The 22,044-nt window shown below is 42.7% G+C and overlaps 1 protein-coding gene across 1 annotated transcript; it reads right to left on the bottom strand.

Moving 5' to 3' along the window:
• Nucleotides 1–18,997: 18,997 nt before the first annotated feature.
• FTHL18P (ferritin heavy chain like 18) lies at nucleotides 18,998–20,609 on the bottom strand. Its single transcript, XM_009438928.5, has one exon. It carries the CDS (start codon nucleotides 19,584–19,586, stop codon nucleotides 19,146–19,148), a length of 441 nt encoding a protein of 146 aa, XP_009437203.3. The 5' UTR covers nucleotides 19,587–20,609; the 3' UTR covers nucleotides 18,998–19,145.
• Nucleotides 20,610–22,044: the final 1,435 nt, after the last annotated feature.

Genomic DNA, 22,044 nt, shown 5'->3' with positions numbered 1-22,044 from the left:
CTCCAGCCTGAGTCACAGAGCCAGGCTCTTTCTCAAAAAAGAAAACAAAAAATCGAGAATAGAACTAGAAAAACACAGTTGCAGTTGTTTTCCTCAGGGAGCCATCTCACTCTAATGAAGGTTCTACCTGCTACCCACCCTTATCCCCTGCCTTTCCCCTTACTAAGCTGGGATAATGTTAAACATTTTTTACTTGGCAGAAATATTCATTCTTGATTACAAATCACTGGGTTGTGTGAGAAAGGTGAAGTCATATAAAACTATGGGCCTTCAAAGAGGATACTCCACCCTCTTTGGGAACTGATTAGAAACTAACATGAATTGAATAAAACAAAATGAATGAAGTAGCTCTCTATAGAAATGTTTACAGGCCCAACTTCCAAACTTCATAGTTATTTAATCATGGATTGCTATTGGGACTAGAGCTTCTCCCACATTTTAGAATGTTATAGTTAAAAAAGAGTGTTACGAATGATCAACCTGCTAGCTGCCTCAGTTTCTTCATTACAAATGAGAATAACCTGATCTAAAGAGACATGTTTGGAGCAAGCTTGAATTTATTTGGCCCTCTGGTCAAGTCAAGCAGGTTTAGCTTGGAAAAAACTGAATCACACATAAACTAGAAGTGGGGTTGCTCATGGATATGAGACTGTGCCTTGGGAGTTGGTAATAGAGAGGGGTTGTTTTCTCAAAGCCTTTTTGGAGAAAGTCACCATAGGAGTTCCTTGTTCTTCTCCCCAAATCTCCATAGTTTCTGCAACTCTGCTAAATTCCACATGTCTGCTCCTTTCTGTTTTCTTACCCTCACCCTTTCTTTTAATTTCCCCAAAAAATCTGGTAAGAGCAGGGGTAGTATCTTAGCTTGAGTTCTCCCAAAAGATGATCCTGGGAGAAGGGTTTAGATACAAGCAGTTTATTTGGGAGATGTCTTAATTTGGGCTGCTAAAACAGATTACCATAGACTGGGTAGCTGAAAGAAAAATAATATTTTTTTCACTATTTTGAAAGCCAGCAGTCTGAAATCAGGATGCCAGCATGGTTGGGTGCTGGTGAGAGCTCTCTTTCCGGTTTGAAACTGGTAGTCTTTTCGCAGTATCCTCATATGGTGGAGAGCAGAGAAGGAGGAAAACAACCTCTCTCGTGTCTTCTCAGTGCATTAATCACATAATGAGGGCTCTGCCCTAGTGACCTGATTACCTTCCAAAGGCCTCATCTCCAAATACCATCATACTGAAGATTAGCGTTTCAACATGTAAATTTTGAGGGGATACAAACATTCAGTGCATAGCAAGGAGTAATACCAGGAAGCATAGAGGGGAAAAAAGAGAAAGGGGAAGACATTCAATAAAAGGCACATTCATGAGTGAGTTATTACGAGGGAGCTCAATCCACTAGGGACCTGCTGAGAGACTTTGCTATCTCTCATGCTGCTAATCATGAGACATCATGCCCTAGAATTATCCCTCCAAGAGAAGGAAGGAAATTGGAGAGGTACACACCAAATTCTGTTCTTCATTTGTGAAAGTCACTTCTAGGTCATTAAATTGCCTGGCCCTTCCTGGCTTGCCCCACAAGTGAGTGTAGCATACTCTCATAGCCAGAGAATGTCCTAAGTCACAGAAATACAGGTACTTAAGGTAAGAAGCCTCTGGTAGTATAGGAACAAGTAAGTGTCCACGGAAGTTGCACATGATCTCCTGGATAAGCTGAGAGGTTACAGATGGGGCAGCAACAATGAGTGACACTACAGGGAAGGCACATGAGGCAAGCTGGGCCAGGCAGCTGGTAGGGAAGGTTGGAGTGCCCTAGGCCAACACTTCAGCAAAAACTTTATGCACAGTGATTCCCAAAGACAGGAATTGTGAAAGGACTGGTACCCTAAAACCGGTCTGCTAGTGCCTCTTTCCGAACAACCTGTATAGGACCAAGGAACCACCCCGCAACACACACACACTGAGCATACATACACACACTAAAATTCTAGGAAAGCCTCATGCTCACAGTCCATACATTCTATCCTCACATCTTCAAGGAAGCAATAAGTCCATCAGCAGAAGTAATTATTGCAATAGTGTCCTTATTAATCAAATTCTTTCTGTCACTCTGCTCAGTTTTCATTACTTTTTAAGATCATGCTTTGGATGAATTTTTTAAATGAGTTCATAAGAATAGAGCAGAATGAATACCCTATGTGGCCTTTGGAAAATCATTCAAGTCTTCTAAATTACATAAAAGAATTTTTAAATATTCAACCCCTATTCATGCTGGGGTTGAAAGGATAAATAAAGCAGCCCTTTTTATTTCTCTCCAGAGTCACAAACTAATTGAGACATAAAACACAGGAATAAAACAGAGATAAAAAATCACCTTTGTCGAAGTAAGATTGAATTGCAGAATGAGACTAGATTTATAGTCGTAATGGAACCCCCAAAACTGTGCTCCCTAACAATATACCCAAGAATCCAGCCTCCCACTCGTAGCGGAAAATCATTCCCTAAGATATTCAGCACATGGAGATTGTAAGAGTGTTTGAATCTTCTGTACAAATTATAACAGAGAGACAGAGAGACAGAAAAAGAGAAGTAGAGCTGTAGAGCCACACTGTATTATTTGGGTCTTTTTGGAAGCAGACTCTGAGACAGAGTTAGTAGTGCAAACAGTATATGTGGAGGTAAATCTTGTGAAAGATGAAAGGGGGAGGAAGCAAAACTGGGCAGGGAAAGTCTTAGACCATGCTGTGGCTATGACACCTATGAAAGGAAAGAGGCGAGAAAGCAAGATTGAGCGAAGGAGAGAAAGTAAGTTTGGGCAGGGCAAGCCTGGGATCTCAGTGCAGATTTGACAAAGTCTCAGTCAACACCTAGGGCAGCTCCAAAGCAAATAATTCCTGTTAATTGAGTCCCATACTGGCAGAAACAGTCAGGCCTTAGCATTTCTTCTGTGTTTCCTCATTGGCTAGGCTTCCCGAGAAGAATGTGGCCTTCAAAAGTTGGAGACTGTCAACTAGCTGCACTCCTTGCAACTGAGTGGCAAGTTCTTTCCTGAGATGTTCTCCGAGTGCCACACCTGAATGGCTGCCATACACATCTACTTTGTTCCTTTTCTTACTGTTTCTGATCAGAAAAGTTATACTTCTTCACTGCTGGAAAGGAATAGACAAAGGAGCAGAGAGAGGCTGGCAGTGTTACCAACATGTGTTTAGGTCTCAGGGAATGAAGTGGAAACATACATACACACAAAAATACATATTAAGTAGAAGTCCTTTATGGATACATGAGGCATATGAAATAATTCTCGTCCCTTACCCCTTGCCACAAATAACATATAATCGCACTTGCCTTCTAAGGCAGGTGGGTCCTATTAACTGGAGAACCCTTTATGTTGATGAGCTGGAGAGCTAAGTGGGGCTCAACTGCATATCACAATGGAAGAGAAAAGAAGTGAGGGGAAGGATGAAGAGAATGGAGCCTGTAACAGTGAGCATTGTATGAAGGACAGAGAGAAAATCGTTGTATCAGGAAGGCCAAGAAGGGACTTGGGAGAATATAAATGACAATTGAAATTCTTAAGTTGATTGCTTTGAGGAAAATGATGTGAACTCTTTCTTGGCCTCTACTGTGAAATGTTAAGAAAGTCTACATTGTCCTGAAATGCTTTTGTGAAAGTGGATTTTTCACAGGATGCCCAGGAAGGTGTTGACATTTATGTCTGAATGAATATGCCATGCAGCAAAGCCAAGTGGCTGAGATAGTAATCTACCTTGGGTCTGCATGGTGCCAAAGCCCATGAGCTCAACTGTTAGGCTTAGACTGCTGTTGGTTGGCTTCAAGGAGAATGGAAGTGGTGCACAAAGTTAATGGAACAGCCTAAGAACTTTGCCCTGGACATGCCAGCATTGTGGAGTTCCTCATTTATGGGGTTGTGTTCCAAAACTAGGGTGTGTCCTCAGAGAGTGTGTACACACTCTTGTTTTCCATAGTTATTCCCACAGTCCAGCCTTTGGCTGCCCCTAACAATAAATATGGCAAGAGAGCACAGATAGTACACTGAATCGCCAAGGCCAAATAAGAGTGGGGTGAGGTTTGGTCCACTTTCAGTCCCAAGCCCCATGATTCCCAAATATTAAAAAAGATATTAGTAAACAAAATATAAAACAATTTGAAAAAGCTATATTCATAACAATTCTAATATGTTCTATCTTGGGATTATACCAACTATGGTTAAGGGAAACTATTTCACAAAATGGATTAACTGTTAAAAATATGTGTTAATGCCTATCCAATACCATGGAAAGGATGTTGGTTGGATTTACAGGAGCAGTTCCATTTATACAGAAAAAAAATCTTGTAATAGAAAATTTACTCAGTAAGCTGTGCTACCTTATGAATATCATTTGGGAGAAAACAAGTCTAACAGATGCTGTTGGTGCCCTCCCTCCATAGCCCCTTGGCATTTACCATGTTCATACATGCTGTCCAACTTCCAGCTGCCAGCACCTACAACCCTCAGCCTGAAGCCTTTCTTTGGACACTGGAGCTCTTTCTGATCCTCCCCACAAGCAACCCCCAACCAATGATGGATCGAGTTACTGGATAAATATCCCAGCTCCCTTGTGCCATGATTGGTATAAATCAGAGGCACGTTCTCCCAGGGAGATTATGTTCTCCTTGACTTTGGTGATCTTGCTTAATAATGCAAATTTTATTGGCTTCTTTCCATTCCTTGTTTTTATTTCTCTATTTCCTTACTGATAGTTGCTGGGATTATCTGCCAAATAAATTACTTACATTTAAACCATTGCCTCAGAGTCTTCATTTTGCGTTACCATACAGGACTACCCGAGACTGGGTAATTTATAAAGCAAAGAGGTTTACTTGGCTCATCACTCTGCAGACTGTACAAACATGGGACCAGCATATTCATGGTTTCGGTTGAGGCCTCTGGAAGCTTCTACTTTTTGGCAGATTGCAAAGGGGGAGGAGGCACGTCACATGGTGAGAAAAGGAACAAGAGAGACAGGAGAAGGTAAGAGGCTCCTTTAAACAACCACCTCTCCCATGAACTAATAGAGCAAGAACTCACTCATTACCATGGGGAGGACCCCAAGCCATTCATGAGGGATCCACCTCCATGACCCAAACACTTCCACCAGGCCCCACCTCTAACATTGCATATCACATTTCAACATGAGATTTGGAGGGGACAACTACCCAAACCATATCAGGGTCACTTCTGTAAGAACACAAACCAAAACATTTCATTTGCCTCACCTGTTGCTTACTAAACAAACTTCTGATTTGAAGTTGAGCTTCTCTAGTGGCCAATTTCTGATCAAAGATGCAGAAGTAATCTGTCCTGCTTATATGATTCCTATTGGTGGCTGATTAATGACTTGGAAATATTGTTGGTGTGAGTCAATCTTCTACAACAGGGAGTGGCAAACTATAGCCTGTAGGCTAAATCTGGCAGGCCTTTAAATTTTGTAAATAAAGTTTTACTGGAACACAGCCACATCTACATATAGTCTGTGGCTACTTTCGCACCACAGCAGCAGAGTTAAATAGTTGTGACAAAGACAATATGGCCTGTAGATTGTAAAATATTTATACTTTATAGAAAAAGTCTGCTGATCACTCACGGAGAAGCTGTTCACCTTTGGGTTCACTGAGAAAGTCAAACCTGTGGTTTTATAAATATGAGGGTCAGAACTTGGACCAATGGCTTCACACCAAGTGGCAGCCCAGTGAGACTCTCAACTTAAAATATAGACTAGTCACCACCTACTCAATTCCTTCCAGTGTTTGATTATGGCATAGTCAGAATTCTATGAATTCTTGTCCATGTCTTGGGAATTCTAGGGTAGAGACAAGGAGGAGGGCATTGGCTAGACAGGAATATTAAGAAAGTGTCTTTTAAATTGAGGTTCATCAACACACTTTAAGCAAACTTCTCTCCAGAAAACTTCTTTTGTTTATTGACCTAGTTCTTGCTAATCATCCCCTCATGCTGTACCCTCTTGGTCCTTACAGGCTCAGCATCAATTATTAATTAATTTGAAATTGATCTATGAGGTCCTCTGTAGATTATTCTAAGCTATGCCACAATTCTAGCTAGCTCAAGCTTCTTCAGCATAGAGACTATTTATATTGTCAACATCCTAGCCCCCAACAATTGATAGCATAGTATTTTGTATACAGCAAATGTTCAGTAAATTATTTGACTGTCCAACATCCACCACACACAGACACTGGCGCAAGAAATAGCGGCTGAAGCTCTCCAGGTCCACGTCGTCCCGGTCGAAGTAGAAAGCCATGGACACGTACACATAGGAGGCGTGGAGCTCCAGGGTGACGTTGATGTTGATGGCGACCTCGCAGCTGAGATGGTTGTTCTGGTGCACCTGCGACAGCGGGCCCAGGGCGGGCAGCGCGGGCGCGAGGAGCAGGCGGGGTAAAGCGGTGTGGTCGCAAGGGTCCCGAAGTGGGCGGCGGCATCGGCATCGGCAGTGGCGGCCGTGGCGGGTGCCTCTGAGGACAACCATGGTGGATGACGGAGGCGACCAGTGGAGGGCAGGGTCCTCGGGACCAGGTGGTGGTGGTTGCCGCAGGGTCTGCGAAGGGACCGGAAGTGGGCTGTGGGGACCCGTATGGGTGGAGGGGCGCGCGCCATCCGGCGGATGGTGGTGGTGGTGAGGGGGAGCACGCTGAGTTCCGTGGGCAGCCCGGGGAACTAGGCACTGTCAGTCCACTGCGCGATGTCAATTCTGCAGTAACTTTTCTAGTGTCCAAGGACTTTTTCGTCTGTCCCCTGATTATTCCCCTCTATGACAGCTTGTTCTCATTTTATAAACCTCTTGTCTTTCTTAAACTCTGAGAGTATGTTCTGGTAACGTTTTCTTCTGTTTCCTGTATTATATCCTTTTTTTCCCTCCTCCAGAATTAGTTCTATTTGTGCATCTTCCTCACTTTCCTTAAATATCTAGAAAACGTTTGTCCATTCATGATTGGAATCAAGGACTGGGTTAGCCTCAGTGATGAGCATGGATCGAATGCACAGCTGTGAGTCTGGGTGACCAATAGAATTCTCCCATGAACAGGAGGGTGGAGTGTGTCAATTAGGGAGTGCTCATCTCTTTTGGAGATAAAGGTATAGAGCTCCCAGGCAGAGTAGGAACTATTCTAAATGCCCAAAGCATGGCATTTCTCTGGCATTGGAATATGTTAGTGGATCTGTCTTCTAGGTAGATGTCAGCTTCCCTTTAAATGCTCACCCATGTCTGCTGCACCCGGAAGCTTAATTCTGTCTGCAGGAGAGATGTCTCCACATGACAAGGAATGTGATTTCAGATATGTTTTCAGGATCAAAGCTTAAACACCAGAGTAAAGACTCTGTTTTTAAAATTTACCTGGAAAAGTCCTCTATGTTCATGGTTTTGGGGACTCAATAACTAATCCCCATGTCTTCCCTGCTGAATTTGAAACCAATTAGTAGACACAGGACTCAGCTCACTGAAGAGCAAGCTTAGGTCTGTAGCAAAATGAACTTGCTAGTACTTTTCAAATCTTCCAATTAGAGAAACTCACTGTGGCAGAGTGACTTCATCAAAGCTTATTTGTTTTCATCTTGGTCCACAAGTAACCATATTTTTTTAGCTACCCTTGTGATTTGATGGGGTCTTGTACTGATTTCTGGCTATTGGAATATGAAAATAACTGGTGTATGGCCAAATAAGGCCTAGTTTATAGGACACACCGTGTGCAATCCATGTCTCAAGAAGAGGAACAGACCCTACAATATGACATATCCACTTTGGAGAAGGAGCCTGGAACTTTGGATAACATATGGACAATGTCCCCTCAAAAAAAAAAAAAAAAAAACACACACAAGAAGAAGAGGAAAAGAAAGAAAGAGTGTCTGTATTTTATTCTGGGTAAATGGTTTTTGTTGAGAGAATGCTTTATGTCAACTAGCAGTTATGTGAGACACAGCTTTAAAGAGCAAAGCACTGCATTCAGCAGAAGATCACAAGTTATGCTTTCTTCCATTTTGATTAGAAAAATAAAATGGCAGAGTTACATACAAGACAACATGGAACTACTAAAGTACTTTTTCAAGTTGCTTTTATGTTTGATTTGTTAAGGAAAAACAAAAAGAACTTGAAGATTCCCTTTGTAAATATGAAGAAGGTGACTTGCAAAACTAATCTAGCCATAAATTGATCCCAGGAATACTGGTTCTTCGGAGATTCCTATTGCTGTTCCAAGAGTACAAGTCCTGTATAAAGGAGTGCTTCCTAATGGTTATGGATTTGTGAAAAATGTACCATAAAAAGTTCAGCTCTTTATTTTTCATGAAATGGGTATCCTATGGCATACTTTCTAGAAATATCATGATTGGCAACGCTATTTAGTCATTATACTTAAGTATTTGATACATTTTTTTTCTACATGAAGTTTATGGATATATTAAGTTTGAACCCTATGAAATTCCTAATTTGTCAGTTTATTTTTCAGCAGTAAAGTCCCTTTAGCATTTCCTGCAGAGCAAGTGTACTAGTGAGGATCACTGTTGAAATTTGTTTATCTTGGGATGACTTATTTCTTGATTTCTTTGAAGGATACATTGTGGAATGTAGAATTCTTCATCAGCAGTATTTTTCTTTCAGCACATTGAACATGTCATCTTCCTACCTCTAGGCCTCTGGTGTAGTTTGAATATATGTCCCTGCAAAATCTCACTAACCTGTGCCCCAGTAACCTGTGCAGCCTCAGGACACTGCTCCCTGCATCCAGGCTGCTCCAGCTCCAGCCTCAGCTCAGATGACCCCAGACACAGCCCCAGATGCTACTTCAGAGGGTGCAAGTCATAAGCCTTGGTGACTTCCACGTGGCATTAAGCATGCAGGTGTGCAGAGTGCAAGACTGAAGGATGTTTGGCAGCCTCCACTTAGATTTCAGAGGATGAATGGAAAAGCCTGAGTGTCCAGGCAGAAGTCTGCTGCAGTGGCACGGCAGTGCGGAGGGGAGATGTGACATAGGAGCCCATGCACAGAGTAACCACTGGGGCACCACCTAGTGGATCTATGGAAAGGGCACACCATCTTCCAGACCCCAGAATGGTAGAGCCACAGGCAGCTTGAACCTTGTGCCTGGAAAAGCCACAGGCACGTAGCAAGCAGTGAAAGCAACCATGGGTCCTGAATCCTGCAAAGCCACAGGTGTGGAGCTGCCAAAGGCCATAGGAGCCCATCCCCTGCACCACTGTGCCCTGGATGCACAATATATAGTGTAAGGAGACTATTTTGAAGCTCTAAGATTTAATGAGTTCCCTGCTGGGTTTTGAACTTGCATGGGGCCTGTAGGCCCTTTCCTTTGGCCGATTTCTCCATTTTGGAATGGGAGTGCTTACACAATGCTTATACCATTATTATATCTTGGAAGTAAATAACTTGTTTTGATTTTGCAAGCTCATAGGAGGAAGGAGATGAGTCTCAAATAAGATTTTGGACTTTCATTTGGGACTTTTAATTGAGTTGATATCAGCTGGAAGGAGTTAAGACTTTGGGAGCCTGTTGGGAAGTTATGATTGTATTTTGCAATGTAAGAAGAAAATAAGATTTGAGGGGCCAGGGGCAGAATGATATAGCTTAAATATATGCCCCCACCAAATCTCATGTTGAATTATAATTCCCAGAGGTACATGTGGGACCTGGTGGGAGGTGTTTTGGTCATGGGGGTGGATCCCTCATGGCTTGCTGCTGTCCTTGCAATAGTGAGTGAGTTCTCATGAGATCTCATTGTTGTAAAGTGTGATGCCTCCCCCAACCCTCTCTTGCACCTTTTCTGGCCATATGACCTGCCTACTTCCAGTTTGTCTTCTGCCATGAGCTAAAGGTCCCTGAGGCCTCTCTGGAAGCCAAACAGATGCCAGTACCATCCTTGTCCAGTCTGCAGAACCATCAGCCAATTAAACATCTTTTTAAATAAATTACCCAGCCTCTGATATCCCTTTATAGCAATGAAAACAGACTAATACAGCCTCCATACTTTCTGTTGAGAAATCAGCTGTTAATAGTATTGATCATCCTGTGTATGTGAAGTGTAACTTCTATTTTGCCGCTTTCAGGATGTTTTCATTGTCTTGTCTTTTTTACCTTTTGTTTATAGTGTCTTGGTGGGGATAGCTCTGATTTTTCCCTACATGGAATCTATTGGATGTGTAAATCAACATATTTCATCATATTTAATAAGATATTGACTGTTCTTTCCTCAAATATTCTTTACATCCCTTCATATTCCCCTTTTTATCTCTTTCCAGAACTCCCTTTATGTATGTTTTGGTACACTGGATGGTTTCCACAAGTACTCTGAGCTTCGTTAATTTTACTTCCTTCTTTTTTTCTTCCAGATTCTCAGACTAGATAATCTCAACTGACCTTTCTTGGAGATTGATGATTCTCTCTACTTCTTATTCAAATTTGCTGTTGACTCCCTCTACTGAAATTTTCATTCCAATTGTTATCCTTTTCCATTCCAGAATTTCTATTTTGTTCCTTTTTTATCATTTCTATTTTCTTATTGGTATTATGTATTTGATGAGACATCATTCTCATGGTTTTCTTTTCTTCTTTCTAAATGATGTTCTTTAACATTTCAAAGAGTTGATTTAAAATATTTGCTTAGTAAATCCACTGACCGGATTTCCTCTGAGACAGTTTGTGTTGATTTCTTCTTTCTCATGTATGGGCAATACTTTTTGTTTCCTGATATGATTTATATTCTTTTGTTGAAAACTGGACATGTTTAACATTATTAAGTGGCAATTCTAGAAATCATCTTTTCCCTCAGCCCATCTGCTATTATCTAAATGCCCTCCAAAATGTATGTGTTGAAACAATGGCCAATGTGGTAGTATTAAGAGATGAGGCCTTTAGGATGTTACTAAGTCGTGAGGGTAGATTTGTCATCACTGGTACTAGTGACCTTTAAAAAGCACTGGAGGGAACTAATCCTTTGACTCTTCCATCTTTCTGCTATGTGAAGACATAGAGTTCATCCCTTTTATCATTTTTTGCTCCTTCTGCCATGAGAGGACACAGCAAGAAGACCCTTACTAGATGCCTAATTCTGGAGCCTTGATCTTGGCCTTCCCAGCCTCTACAAATATAGGAAATACATTTCTGGTTTTCATAAATTATCCACTCTGTGGAAGTTTGATATAGCAGCATGAACAGACTGAGACTCCAAAGCTTGTTTCTGTTATTTGTTCCAGTTGTTGTTTGCTGGTTTAGTGACTTTGTTGAACTCGTTTTGTAACATCTGTATTCTTTGTCATGTGTGGCCACTGACATCTCATTCCTGTTATTGTAGTGGTCAGCTTGTGAATTGAAAGAGTTCTTATCTAGAACCACCCCTCCTCAACAAAACAAAACAAAACAAGAAACAATCTCCTAGTTTTCACAGATGGGCTCTTTGTGCATATTAGAACACACTTTCCTTTGGGAGGCCAACGTGGGCGGATCACAAGGTCAGGAATTCGAGACCAGCCTGGCCAACATGGCAAAACCCCATCTCTACTAAAAATACAAAAAAAATTAGCCAGATGTGGTGGTGGTTGCCTGTAATCCCAGCTACTCGGGAGGCAGAGGCAAGAGAATCACTTGATGCAGAGGTTGCAGTGAGCGGGGATCCTGCCACTGCACTCCAGCCTGGGTGATAAGAGCGAAACTCTGTCACCACCCTCCCCGCCTGCAAAAACAAACAAACAAATAAAAACACAAAAGTAAACAAAAACAAACAAACAAACAAAAAAACTTTCAATTTTCAGCTTGGCAGTATACAGCACAGCCATAACTTTCACTTCCTGCTTGAGGGTAACCTGAAGTGCCCATCACAGCTGGGTGTTATTTAACTCACCAAACCAAAAAGCTGGGTGTGCCCAGTGGTACAAGGTGCAGGATCCTGTGAATTAAGCAACTGTCTGGGTAAGGGGGGAGGGTATATATCCATGTATGCTGATAACTGCATAAAATAAATGTATATAAGGATACACAGAAACCTCCCCCCAAAAAAACAGGGACAGAGAGAAGCCTTCATAATATATCATTTTATATGTTTTATTTCTGAACATTGTGGATATATTACTTCTCCCAACACTTAAAGAAATTCATTACTCCTGGGAAGTCAACAAGAACAGGTAACCTTTTCTAGAATCCTGGCTATGAATTACAGCATGAGATAGCAGCCAGTTAGAGATGCAGACAAGGTTTATGGAATTGTGTGTTTAGTGAACATGGAGAGTGAAATTGATCATTAAGGGCTGGATGCAACAGAGAGAACACAGACTCTGGGTCTGAACACCTGGAAGGGTCATGTACACACACACACACACACAAAACGCACAAACCTGCCATTTATTTATTAATAAGATACGAAGAGACCCATTCCACAGGTCTGTTGCTTAAATAAAGTCTCCTATGGCATGTGGAACAAGGAATTGAGATGACAGCAGAACAGAAATGATGCAAAGACATTACCTCTTTCTGAAGCCAGGTGATTCTGACTCCATCACCTACTAACTATAAGGTTTCAGATAGTGACACTGCTCTGAAACCATTTTCTCAATGTAAAATAGGGGAGATCCATGTCTCACAGGGTTGTTGTGAGAAGGACACAGGCAATGTCTGGAAAGCACCTGAAATGGTACCTAATGTAACATGCACTTGACAAATACTTGCTATGTAAAAGCAGGGAGAAAGATGCATTTATTTTTTTCTTTTGTGAAACTTTATTGCAGTATACATGACAAAAATTATATATATATATATATTCAAGGTATATAATGTGATGTGTTGATACATGTATACATTGTAAATGATTACCAAAATCAATCCAATTAGCATATCCATTACCTCACATAGTTGCTTTTTAGTGGTGAGAACACTTAATATATACTCTCCTAACTTTCTAGGACAGAATACATTATTATTAACTATAGTCATCATGCTGTACATTGGTTCTTCAGAACTTTTTCAACTTACAACATGTGTGTACCCTTTGAGCAGAAAAATGCCTTCTCCTTACGGTCTTTTTATATCAGATGAATCATAACAAATAGAATATCTACAAAGTAGCTTAAGTAGCAAGGTTAACTGCTGTTATTTATCAGGAACCCTGGGGCATATTAAATGCCAGAGTTTATACTTCTGACTCAATTATGACAGGGCTCTACACTGGGTTCTGCAACTCCCTTGGCCTTGTCCTCATGGATACCAAGTGGCTGTTTCTGCACAAAGATCACATCTCCATACCAGCATTCAATCAGCATGACAAGGATGAGGTGAAATTATTATTTTCACAAAGTGCTGTCATTTATCAGGCAAGTAAAATTTTATTAGAAATCCATGTTATTTCCATTTATGTATTTGGTGAGAACTCATTCATCTGGCAAACTCTAGCAGCAGGAAATACTAGGAAAGCAAATATCTTGAAAGAGAAAAACAATTTTCACGATTCATTTTGACTAGTTATTATTTATCCCAAGACACTGTCAACACCATGACTCTTAAAACTTCAATGTTCTCTTACTAAGGAAGAAAGTATAGAATGGCTTTTGTATCAGTAATCGATAGTGTCTGTCATAATCTCTTTTCTGAGATAATTGATTAAATCATGAGCATATTAGATTAGATAATTCAGGCAATTGCTTTCTGCCAAAGAGTGGTGGTGGTAGAAAATGTATGAGAAAGCTACAATAAGCATTTTGGACAGCGAAAGACGGTTGAAATGTTAAAAATCTCCGGTGAATATTTTTAGGTAAATTTAGGGTCTGTTCCTACAGATACTAAATATTTTAGTCTTTGCATGTCATATAGTCTCTGTCTCATCTACTAACTCTGACTTTGCAATTAATACCCAGCAATGGGCAATATATCAATAAATGGGCATGGCTCCGTTTCAATAAAACTTTATTATAAAGACATGGTTGGCTGAATTTGGCTTATAGGCTATAGTTTAACAATCCATGGTATAAGACAGACCAGTTTGTGATAAAACAAAATGGACAAAATTGTGTCTGTGTCTGTGTGTGTGTGTGTGTGTCTGTATGCAAAATCAATGGAAGTGAGAGGATTCCAATTCACTTTAAATATTTTCAAATACAATAATGTTGAAGTTACAATAAAATTATGTTATGTTTGATCCAATACTTGCATGAGGGTATGACTTAGTGCATTTAAACAGCAACATCAGTATTATTTTCCAGCTCCCCAAGTGTCTGCTCAGGCTGCCACAACAAAATACCATAGAGTGTATGGCTTAACCGAAACTTATTTCTCACAGCTCTGGAGGCTGGAAGTATGAGACCAGGGTAATCACATGGTTTCTGGTGACAGCTGTCTGATTTGCAGATGACCAACTTCTTACTGTGTGCTCAAATGGCATGGCAGAGAGAGAGGGAGAGAAAGAGCATGCTCTCTGGTGTCTTTCCTTGTAAGGACTATCAGACAAAGGCTCCTTCCTCATGATGTCACCTCATCTAAACCTAATTATATCTTGAAGACCCCTGTAGTGCGAAGGGTCCCAATCAGCTTACTAAAGGGTTTATTTCTGCTGCCCAAACCCTGAAGGCCAGGCCATGAGCCAAGGCCATGTTGCCCAGCCAGAGAGCAGGTGTCCCTGAGAACTCAAACATTCCAGACAGTATCTGAGAACCTACCAAGAAACAGTCTCATCACTTAAACACAGTAAGCAAGGAGCCAGAAAATTAGCTGAAAAGTACTTTAAAAATAATAAGCGGTGCAGATCTGTAAAGCTGTCCTGCTGTTGTCCCGGAGTGCCTCCTATGTGAATCCTAATAATCTCATCTACTCGCCAAGCTGGACTTTTCCAAGTCATTTCTTGATCTTGGCTCACTCCCAGTTTGGGGGAAGGTATTTCTATATGATTCCAGGATTTTCTCCTTACAGCCCCATCTTCAAATACTATCACCTTGGAAGATAGTGCTTCAACATATGATTTGGAGGGTACATGAACATGCAGTTGATAGCATTCTGCCCCTGGGGCCCCCAAATTCATGCCCTTCATGCATGCAAAATCCATGCTTTCCAACCTCCCAAAACAACCCTTATTTCTTTGAGGACCGAAACTGCCTTTGTAGAACTAACAAATTAGCCACAAGATTAGAAATTATGGCTCAGGAGTCATGTAGTCAGAGGTCACAAGGCTCATAACCTCCCCAACTGCTTCTATAGAGAGCATCACTATTGTAAAACCTAAGACTGGTGTTCAAGACCCTTCATTCTGTTGGACCAGCTGGTTCCACCTGGACTGGTAAGCTGGCTCAACTGGTCTTGTGATCTGACCCAGGAACTGACTTAGCACAAGAGGACAGCCTCAACCCCCTATGACTTAATCCTTGACCCAATTAATGAGGATGACCCCTTCTCTAGCCCCCACCCACCAAATTATCATTTAAAAACCCTAGTCTCTAAATTTGGATCACAAGCACAGTGTTCTAGGAGTAAATTCAAGGGAAAGCTGGTTGAGATAGAATAGGGGTGTGGGGGGTGCGGAGTATAGCACAGAAAGTTGTCACAGCACAACCTTCCTCCTGTCTTGGGACTGAGGTGTGGGGAGTAGGGAAAACAGCCATGTACCCTCCTGAGTCTTGGAGACACCTGACAACCAAACAGCTTCTAAGGGTTTTTCCTTCTCAGTATGCAGGGCAACTTGGTTACTAGACATGCAAGAGAGACCCCCAGTGGCAAAGTGTAGAAGTGAAGTATTTTCCCAAAGCATAAAGACCACAAAGAAACATAAGGGTAGAGGATGATGGCTTCCAGCCCATTGTCTTTATCAAACTAATGCAGGGACAGAAAATCAAATACCACATGTTCTCACTTATAAGTGGGAGCTAAATGATGAGAACACATGGACTCAAAGAAGGAAACAACAGACACTGGGGCCTACCTGAGTGTGAAGGGTGGGAAGAGGGAGAGGAACAAAAAAATAACTATTGGGTACACGGCTTAGTACCTGGATGATGAAATAATCTATTCAACAACCCCCCATGACAGCAGTTTACCTATATAAAAACCTGCACTTGTTCTCTTGAACCTAAATAAAAGTTAAAAGAGTAGAGGATGATAATGGTGATAAATCATGAGTACCACATTGTGAACATACACTGTGTCAGGCATTGCTCTAAGTGATTTACATGTATTAACTCATTTAATCTCAACAACCCAATGGGGTTAATGCTTTTATTATCCCTATATTACATATGGAGAAACTGAGGCACAGAAAAGTTAAACAACTTACCCAAGTTTACCTAAAATGAGTGGCTAAGATGGGATTTGAACCCAGGCAATCTGAGGTTAAGAAAACACTACACCAAATTTTCTCTCCAAAACAGAAAATTAAGAAGTCCCCTCAGTCAACTTAAAGTTTGAAACACTCAAAAATTAATGCTTGCTCTCTTCTTTCTCATATCCACAGGAGAACAGTCAAGGGACATATATATTTCAATAGGTAATAGCTGAGACAAAGTCAGAGAATTCAGAAGTCCTTACAGCAGGCACAGAAAGACCTACAGCGAGAAGACCAAATTTGACTAAGATGAGTAAAGGGACAATAGCATTTTCTGTAAACTGAACTCAAAGTGCCAGAATCCTAATTTTTAAGAAAAGTGTTAAAGTGCACTCATATGGAAATGTGTAAGATAATTATTGCACTGCTAAACTTGTTCATATCTTAATAAATGCTTATATGGTTTGACTGTGTCCCCATCCAAATCTCCTCTTGAATTGTACTGTCATAATTCCCACGTTTTGTGGGAGGGACCCAGTGGGAGATAATTGAATCATTAGGGCGGTTTCCCCCATACTGTCCTACCAGTAGTGAGTAAGTTTCACAAGATCTGATAGTTTGATAAGGGGAAACCCGTTTTGCTTGGCTCTCATTCTCTTCTCTTCTGCCGCCATGTGAGACATAGTTTTCACCTTCCATCAGGATTGTGAGGCTTCCCCAGCCACGTGGAACTGTAAGTCCATTAAACCTCTTGCTTTTGTAAATTGCCCAGTCTTAGGTATGTCTTTATCAGCAGCATGAAAAACGGACTAATACAATGCCCAAAACAATCCACTAGCTTTAAAATGATGCGAACTACCCAAGTGTCTCTGACTAAAGTATACATTCTGTAAATTTTTGACTTTTACCTTTGTAGCCCACAAAAGAAACAAGATTTTTTTGTTTCTTGTTTCTTTGTAACTTTCTTTTGTGGCACAGAAAATAGTTGTTTTAAGTATTTTTCAACAGACATGGACAATGTTATGGTTTACATGGATGGAGGTTTCCTTTGGTCAAATAGAGAGTGGACTGAGAGAGGAGAAGAGTTTTTGATGGGGAACAAGAAAAAAAATCTTAGAGAAACAGGTGTATCATTTCCATATGGAATCTTCTTCTGACTAGGAAATAATACCTTTCTATCCATAGCCATAAAGAAAAGGTAAAAGGCGAACTTTTCTCTATATCTTGAAAGGAGAAACCAGAGGCCACATTGAGCTTCACAGGAACAGGATGATTTTGAGATAAGCTTGGGGGCAGACATTGGGAATAAGCTAATAAGCTTGGGGCAGATAAAGGTCAAGGTGGGACCAGCAACTCTCTGGGTGTTCAAACACATCAACCATCCTCTAAATGTTAGCTGCCCTGCACTTTGGACTAGATTTCTCATACTCTCCCTTATAGTCTCTTTCTGGTGAGCTCATCCAATCACATGACTTCAATACCATCTATAAAATGTCCCCCATATGTCTACTTCAAAACGTGACATTTTTGCAGCTCCTTGATTCACATTTCCACTTGGATGTCTAATGAAAATCTGATTTTACATGGCATGCATTCCCCGCTCCTCCACCCCGGGGGACCCATGCAGCCATCCCCACGGGAGATAATAACACCATCATCAACCCAGGTGCTCAGGTCCAAACTTCAGAACTTACATTATATTCCCCCTCTCCCATTCCTCACCTCCTGTCCATGAGTAAAGTTTGTCTCCCCTTGTCGAAAGTCCATCAGGAACTGGTCGACCTCTCTTCATTTCCTCAGCCACCATCACAGCTCAAGCTGCACTAGTCTCCTACCTTGATCAGCTACACTGGCTCTACCTGGTCTGCACCTTCAACTCTCTGCCACCCCTCTGCATTCTTCAGAGCAGACAGTCACTGCCTTGACATTTGGGGGCATTTATTCTACTTTATATTTATTCTACTTTATATTCAATATCACAAATTTGACCTTCAGCTTTGACCTTATGTTTTTCAGTCCTTCTTTTGAGCTGTTTTTTTTAACCACTTTAATGGAAGAAATGGTACAATTGAAGGGCAATATGCAGGAAGTCACCCCATATCTGTGGGGAAGGCAGCCTAAGGCTCAGCCCATTATCCGTGTCACTCAGGGTGAGCTTGCCAAAGAGGTACTCTGCCATACTGTCCCCCAGAGCCCCCAGCTTGCTGCCCAGAAGCAAGAATACTTAGCACTTGCAAGTTTTAAAAAGATAACTTTTCATGTCAAGTTAAAGACTATTATTTTTATCCCCGCCCAATCTCATCCCCTTCCCTTCTCCTCCAGAGGCAACCGCTAGGATGAATTCCATACCATGTTTTATACCATACCATGCATACACACCCACAGATACCATGGCCCAAGACAGCACGCCCTACCCGACCTCACCCACCCCACAGATCTCACCCCACCCTACCCCACCTCACCCCACCCCATCCCACATGCCCTCAAAGTTTATAAGGGGAAGACTAATGTATTTTCCAGGGGCCCATAAAATACCTTTCCCTTCCACCTCCGCAGATCCTGAGCTGCATGCAGATGGGGCAGAGCTGAATGGAAAGACTGCTGGATACCTACTTTAAACCTGCATGGGGATGTGCCCTGATTCCTAAAATGTGAGAGTGCTGCAGACACACATCGGCTGGACACCTTTATTGCTTTGAGAACAGATAACTTTATTGCTAACAATGGTCAAACTGAGAGGAGAAAAATGAAGAGAATGTTCTGAAAAGGCAACATGGATGCCCCGCCTGGTGGCGCGAGCAGGGGAAGGCACCCCATGGCTGCGGGGCTTGGCTGGGCTCAGGTGTGTTTCTGGCTGCGGCCCAGGGTGAGCTTGTTAAAGAGGTACTCTGCCAGGCCTGCTTCCGGGGCCCCCATCTTGCGCAGGTTGCTCAGGTAGCCACCCAGCTCTTTGATGGTCTTGGCCTGCTGGTTCAGGAAGTGGTTCTCCAGGAAGTCACAGAGCTGGGGGTCGCCGTTCTCCTTGGCCAGCTGGTGCAGCTCCAGGAGGCTCTGGTTGATGTTCTTCTCCAGGTGGAAGGTGCACTCCATGGCCTTGAGCCCGCTCTCCCAGCCTTGGCCCTCTGGCTTCCTGATGTCATGAAGGCAGATGCGGCCACCGCGCAGGTTCTGCAGGCTCATCAGCTCCTGGGCGTGCTCCCTTTTCTCCTGCGACTGGCGCAGGAAGTAGCGGTCAAAGTGCTCCAGGGCCGCGTCGTCCTGGTCGAAGTAGAAGGCCATGGACAGGTACACATAGGATGCATGGAGCTCCAGGCTGATGGGGGTGTTGATGGCAGCCTCATAGCTGGGGTGGTGGTACCATCGCACCTGCGACAGTGGGCCCAGGGCAGGCAGTGCGGGCGCTGGGAGGAGGGGAAAAGCGGTGGGTTTGCCAGGGGCCCAGAGCGGGCAGCGGCATCAGTGTGGGCAGTGGCGGTGGCGGCGGGGTCCTCGGAGCACCACCATGGTGGACGACAGCGGCGGCTGGCGGAGGGCGGGGTCCTCCGGGCCAGGCGGTAGTGTGGTAGCAGGCTCTGCGAAGGGACCGGAAGTGAGCGGTGGAGACCCTTATGCTGGGAGGAGCGCACAAGGTCGGGTGGGTGTGGGCTGGGGGAGCACGCTGAGTTCCATGGGCAGCCCGGGGAACTGGGCGCTATCAGACCTCTGCGCTACGTCAATTCTGCAGTAACTTTTCTAGTGTCCAAGGACTTTCGCCTGTCCCCTGATTGTTCCCCTCTATGACAGCTTGTTCTCATTTCATAAACCTCTTGTCTTTCTTAAACTCTGAGAGTATGTTCTGGTAACGTTTACTTCTGTTTCCTGTATTATATCCTTTTTCCCCTCCTCGAGAATTAGTTCTATTTGTGCATCTTCCTCACTTTCCTTAAATATCTGGAAAACATTTGTCCATTCATGATTGGAATCAAGGACTGGGTTAGCCTCGGTGATGAGCATGGACCTAATGCACAGTTGTGAGTCTGGATGACCAGTAGGATTCTCCCATGAACAGGAGGGTGGAGTGTGTCAATTAGGGAGTGCTTATCTCCTTTGAATATAAAGGTATAGAGCTCCCAGGCAGAGTAGGAACTCTTCCAAATGCCGAAAGCATGGCATTTCTCTGGCACTGGAAAACTTTAGTGGATCTGTCTTCTAGGTAGATGTCAGCTTCCCTTTAAATGCTCACCCATGTCTGCTGCACCCTGAAGCTTAATTCTCTCTGCAGGAGAGATGACTCCACATTGTAGGGAATGTGATTTCAGATATCTTTTCAGGATCAAAGCTTAAACACCAGAGTAAAGACTCCTTTTTTTTTTTTTTTTTTTTTTTTTTTTGAGACAGAGTCTCCCTCTGTCGCCCAGGCTGGAGTGCAGTGGCGCGATCTCGGCTCACTGCAAGCTCCGCCTCCCGGGTTCACGCCATTCTCCTGCCTCAGCCTCCCGAGTAGCTGGGACTACAGGCGCCCGCTACCACGCCCGGCTAATTTTTTGTATTTTTAGTAGAGACGGGGTTTCACCGTATTAGCCAGGATGGTCTCGATCTCCTGACCTCGTGATCCGCCCGCCTCGGCCTCCCAAAGTGCTGGGATTACAGGCGTGAGCCACCGCGCCCGGCCAAGACTCCTTTTTTAAAATTTACTTTGAAAAGTCCTGTATGTTCACAGTTTTAGGTACTCAATAACTAATCCTCATGTCTTCCCTGCTGAATTTAGAACCAATTAGTAGACACAAAACTCAGCTCACTGAAGAACAAACTTAGGTCTGTAGCAAAATGAACTTGATAGTACTTTTCAAATCTTCCAATTAGAGAAACTCACTGTGGCAGAATAACTTCACCAAAGCTTATTTGTTTTCATCTTGGTCCACAAGTAACCATACTTTTCAAGCTACTCTTGTGATTTGATGGGGACATGTACTGATTTCTGGCTATTGGAATATGAAAATAACTGGTGTATGGCCAAATAAGGCCTAGTTTATAGGACACACCCTGTGCAATCCATGTCTCGAGTGAAGAAGAGGAACAGACCCTACAATATGACATATCCACTTTGGAGAAGGAGCCTGGAACTTTGGAAAACTTATGGAGAATGTCCCCTCATCATTGTCACCACCAACTTGCACTGGACCTTGATAAAAACAAAAAATAAAAATTTACTTTAAAAGCTAAAGAGATTAGGGACATTTGTTACAGGAGATAGCCTCTTCTAATTAATCAAATTAGCTAGTCAAAGAAGGTACTGGATAACCACAGGCTGTACCCACAGGGTCCTGTAGGCTTATGGCACTGGAGTGCATTCCAGAACACACCCTCTCAGTGGGAAGGCAGATGAGAAAAAGGAGAGGTTTAGATAGCTCTGGGTTATCACACTTTCTTCCTTTTGCTTACTGCACCAAATATATATACACATACACAGACACACACACACACACACACACACACACACATATCTCAATCCTTCTCCTTTTTTTCCTTCTGGAGAGTGAAATGTAAAATCCCTCATTGGCCAGGTATGGCAGCTTACCTCTGTAATCTCAGCACTTTGGGAGGCCAAGGCAGGCAGATTGCTGGAACCCAGGAGTTCAAGTCCAGCCTGGGCAACATGGCGAAACACACCTCTACAAAAAAATATTTAAAAAAAAAAAGGCATGGTGGCACACAGCTGTAGTCCCAGCTACTCAGGAAACTGAGGTGGGAGAATTGC

This window comes from Pan troglodytes, chromosome X (genome assembly GCF_028858775.2).
Source record: "Pan troglodytes isolate AG18354 chromosome X, NHGRI_mPanTro3-v2.0_pri, whole genome shotgun sequence".
NCBI classification, from domain to species: domain Eukaryota; kingdom Metazoa; phylum Chordata; class Mammalia; order Primates; family Hominidae; genus Pan; species Pan troglodytes.
Note: the sequence above shows the minus strand (reverse complement) of the source record. Positions and strands in the feature narration are given on the sequence as shown.